Source organism: Quercus suber, unplaced genomic scaffold (assembly GCF_002906115.3).
Source record: "Quercus suber isolate HL8 unplaced genomic scaffold, Cork oak 2.0 scaffold_1629, whole genome shotgun sequence".
Taxonomy (NCBI): Eukaryota; Viridiplantae; Streptophyta; class Magnoliopsida; order Fagales; family Fagaceae; genus Quercus; species Quercus suber.
Genome location: NW_027070990.1, coordinates 1 through 5100, shown reverse-complemented (window position 1 = coordinate 5100; position 5100 = coordinate 1). Strand labels below are relative to the sequence as shown.

The window sequence follows — 5100 nt, the reverse complement described above, 5'->3', positions numbered from 1 at the left end:
TCATACCTGTTTATTTGTGTTTGTGATTTTTAAAAGTAATGTCAGGGACATATAAATTGACACAATAACTCGGCATGTGTTGAATTGTAATTAATAAAAGTATGATGGTGGACTATATGAAAACATACTTTTACCGATTACAACTTGACATGTAACGAATTATGATTGAAAGTTGTGTCAATTTATGTATCTCCGGCGCGGCTAAAAAGATTAAAGTAAATTTACCTAGTGTTTGGGGTGGGGCAGAAGGTGATGGTGTAATCCGGCGAGGAGCCACAAGTGAAGGTACTGGTCTTGTCGTCGTAAGCATAACTGTACGCGTGTGGGCACGCGGTCTTAAAGATCTGAGAGTACGTTGAAGGCTTACAAGTGTTGGGTGAGCCATACGCGCCTCTACAACAGTACTGATCTTGGTCTAATGCAGCGCACGCGCTTTTACACGCGACGCTCTCACCTCCGTCGGCGGTGCTCGTAACCTTAAGCTCCGAAGGGCAAGACTCGTTAAGGTCGCTCACGCAGCCAATGGTTGAACAATTCTGACCTTTCCCACCCTGAGGCACCACAAGCATAGGGAGGTTGTAGCCATCGACCAAGCTAACATCGAAGAAATCTAGACCGCCATAACCATCGAGCGTGAACTCGGCTAGAGTTGCCGGCGGCAGAGCGTTGTTTCCTGCACACTCAACTTTGCCGGTGCTGCAATCAGCTGTGACGCAGGAGAATTTGCCTGTGGAGTCTTGGGAACAATGGGTTCGGCCCCAGAATCGACCGCCCCATGAGGCTGGTGCAGTGATTGTTTTGGACTCATCCTTCTGCAGAGCGAAGCCTGTGGTTGGAAGTGAAGCTATTCCTGCGTTGGATTGAATGCCTGGCCATACTGTGTAATCGCACTTGTTTAATATGGTAAAAGTCGTTGAAATCACTCCTGTAAATGAAAAGAAAAGAAAATAACTTTGTTAGAATTTGGCATGTTTTAATGTTAAGGTGCCACTATGGTCACACACTTACATAAAAGACACTAATTCAAGTAAAATGCTACTCTGTTCACATCCGGTGGAATATTGCCCCTGCCCATTTTTGTCTATAAAGAACAATGTTATGCAATTGTTGCTAATTTGTTATTAGTTTCTAAGTTATTTACCTGGTGTTGATAGAAAAAGGGTTAACAGGGACATCAATAATGTTGTTAATTGAGCCATTAAAACTCAATGACTATAACAAGAAGAGATAGAAAGAAGGAAGAGAAATTTAAGAGAAGTAAAAAGAATGGGAAGAAGAAAGAAGTTGCGTAGGCCAAATCCGACTTTCTTTCTTCTTCTCCGGAGTTGGGAGCAATGTGAGATTCTGTANAGAATGAGAAGAAGAAAGAAGTTGCGTAGGCCAAATCCGACTTTCTTTCTTCTTCTCCGGAGTTGGGAGCAATGTGTGATTCTGTAAGAACTGTGATGACCGGAATGGGGTATTTATAGAGGAATTGAAACAAAGAATGTCATAGCTTACGTGGCTCTGTCTAAACGAAGGCAAATCCACTGGCGTTTTTATAACTAAAAAAACGTGACTTTAAATTACTTTTTCAGGCTAAAACACACCGTATAGAACAAAGCTTTTTCCTTATGGAAACACCGGAAGCTCGAAGGCACAAAGCTATGATAAATGAGTAATCCGACTGACACAAACAATTTTATAATATTTTTACAAATTATTGATGTGACAAATTTTTATTAGTTCTAATATAAGTTCACTATTAACGTTACATTTATATTTACCAATAATTATTTGAAAATTATTATAGTAACATTAGCAATTTATAAAAATATTATAAATCGGTTTGTGTGTATAGCATTACTTGTGATAAATTACATGTTTCCAATATTGTTAACAAGACACTTATTTTTTGAAAGAAAATAAAAGCACGTCTTATCCATACAGCTTATCAGTATCCCCTATTTTCGGCTGATTTGCAATGTTAAATTATCAATGGCTAATTAATTTCAGGCTTACAAACTCAAGATCTTTTATGAATATGGGTCATAACGAAAAAAGTGTAATACTAGAGATACAAATTTTTTTACAAAAAATTTTAAAAATTGTTGATGTATTAAGTAGTTATTAGTAAATAGAAGAGTAATATTACTTGTAGGCCTAGATAAAACTAATAAAAATTTGGCCACAATAATATTTTATAAAAATATTATAAAATAATTTGTAATTATAATATTACTTATAAATAAAAAATACGGGAGTATTATGCGTTAAAAGTCAAAACAACAATTTTTTTACTTAGAAAAGATATGAAAAATTTGTGATCACTCCTATTTAATATTTATTAATTTTTTTGCATTAAATTCCTTTTCTTTTTTGGGTATGTCATTAATTTCCTTGTCAATATGCCACCTACCTCTGTTTTTTTTTAGCATTGCAAGAGATATGCACGAGCGCATGTCATTTAGGAGGAGTCTAAATCTTCTATCCCACTTTTCTTACTCTACTCTATACTCTACCAATAAATACTTGACACTTGTTCACTTAAAGAATTAAATACTATCATTATTAACTTATTAATATTACAGTTATTAATTAATAGTAATATTTAATTAATTAGGTGAACATGTAGCAAGTATTTATTGGTGGAATATAGAGTGGAGCAAGAAAAATGAGACAGAAAATTTAGACTCATTTAAGAGTAGTAATATAATAATTGGCAAAAAATAAATGTACAACATCTCATAATCACAGTTGTTCCTAATCCTATAAGGGTCAAGACTAATGAATGCTTACCATTGCACACCTTTGGTGCGGTTGTCACTTCAGAAGTATAAATGCTTGTGAGGTGTGGGGGAAAGAGCTAGGGTTAATTGGCAAAAATTAAATGTACAACATCCCATAACCACAGCTGTTCCTAATCTCATAAGGGCCAGGATTAATGAATGCCTACCACTGCGCACCCCTAGTGTGGTGATCACTCTACAAGTATAAATGTTTGTGGGGTGTAGAAGGTAAGAGCCGAGGTTTAAGTCTCCAGGAGATAATTTCACACACACACACACACACACACACACATATATATATATATATATATATTTATATTATGTTAGAATAGAAATTCTATCTTATATAAAAAAATAATTAATGAATTCCTTAGGGATGAGAAATTCAACGTAGTTGACCTACTTTTCTTTAAAATGCCTAATTAAGGGCACTTTTGCTACTTTTACTTAAAATGCCTAATTAGGGGCACTTGTTAACAATCATCTGCATAATGGTCACCAGATAACCCACGCCTTGGCATGGAATTATGGTTTTAAAACCAAACCGGTCAAAGAACCAAAAAAAGGATCGGTTCTTAGTTTAACATAGTTCTTGACCAGTTTTCTCGATTTTGACCGGACCAATTCTAGGTCTGATTCTTGGTCCAACCAATTGAATCGGTTGATCCAGTCTAATTTTTAAAACAATGTACGAAACTGTTGAGACCATTAGTCTAGTGAGGTGGGTTGATTTTTTTTTTCCCATGGGCTCTCATTGGGTTGGCCCAATAACTTGGCTTGTTGCCCATCCCATCATTTATAACAAAATAATTAGGAGATGTGGGGTTGAACTTGAGAGTTGAGAGAGGAAAACTTTAAGGCCAGACACCTAACAACTAGGATACTTATAGAGATTATGTTAAATTATGTTTACTAAATATATATTGGACAAAGTTTAGCTATAAAATTGGTTGTAACCTAAGGGTACAACCTTACTCAATATCATTGATATTGCTCATGGGCAATTACCATTTAGTAGGCTAGTCTATTAAAAATAAAATGGCAATTGCCCATGAGCAGGGATATGAGCTAGGGTTTTCCCTTTTGGCTCACCTGAGCTCAAGCCATTGACCAATCAATGGCCCATTAAGCCCACAGAAAAAGTAAAAAATGGGCCAGGCCATCGTAGCCTAGCCCATTGACGACCCTTACATCCATAGCACTAATTGTAACTTGATGCAGTAAAAAAGTTGCATGGCCGATAGATTCATAGTAATTAGTTGCCTCAACTCCAAAAGAAAAACAAAGAAGAATAAAAGAAAAGATTGATAAATTCCATTGTGCCCAACAATATCTTTTGCGACGCACTTTATTGATACTTTTTTGGTTTTTAAAAAAATGCATTTTATTTTCACTTTTTCATCCAATAATCACAACTTACTGCATTACTATTTGTGAAATTTTTTGAGAAATAAGTTGTGTAAATAAATTTACTCTTTTAAAAAATAATTTATATTCCCATAAAAGAGAGATTTTTTCAAAATAAGATGCACTTGGGACTTTTGTAACAAAAAATAAGAATGCGTAGGAATCTTGAAAAGGTTCTCATTAATCCTAAGAGAATATTCCAAATCAAATGACCAGTAATTTTTTTTTTTCAATAACATAATGTGGGTCCAGGCGCTTTCCTGACGGACGACCCTCATGCCTATGGACGACTGTCCTACAAGGGACAACCTTCTTATGTTAGGATAACCTTTCTGATCTAGATGACTCTTATGGATGAATTAAAGTTGGTTCAATTTTTTAATTCACCATAAATAATAATTCTATATAAAATATACCACGGTCATTTAAATATATTATTACAGTCAGAAATTCAGCAATGTATATCTATACAAACAGACAGATTAATCCTCATCATTTCAATCATCAAAATACATTTTGGATTCATCCCTTAATAGTACTCTAAACACGTGTCTGTTTGTTTTGTGCGTCTCACATCCATGTTTTATGAGTTTTGCGTTTCAATTTCTTTTTTTTTTAAATCTCAGCGCCTCTTGCACTGTTCATGGGACATGAATAGTGCAATCAGGCATATGAACAGTAATTTTAAAAGTGAACAGTAACCAAAAAAATGATTTTTATTGTTTTCAGTTTTCAGCAAAATAAGCAGTATCTAAACGCACACGTTGTCCCGCCATTCTTGCTTACGCTAATAATTTTTTATCATTTTGTTGATACTTTGGATGTTAGAAGTAAACCATTCAAATTAGTATATCTTTTGGCACATGCTCAATGTAAGAGGAGGAAAATAAAAGCTTCTTGTTATAAATAATTTTTTTTTTTTTTT

The 5100-nt window shown here is 34.7% G+C and overlaps 1 protein-coding gene across 1 annotated transcript; it reads right to left on the bottom strand.

The window, feature by feature from the left end:
- Positions 1-234: 234 nt before the first annotated feature.
- On the bottom strand, positions 235-1356 carry LOC111990414 (pathogenesis-related thaumatin-like protein 3.5; the record flags this gene model as incomplete). Its single annotated transcript, XM_065769897.1, is given in 2 exon segments — positions 235-925; positions 1142-1356. Coding segments are annotated over 2 exon segments (749 nt in total), but the record flags the coding sequence as incomplete, so codon positions are not given.
- Between the last annotated feature and the right edge of the window lie 3744 nt (positions 1357-5100).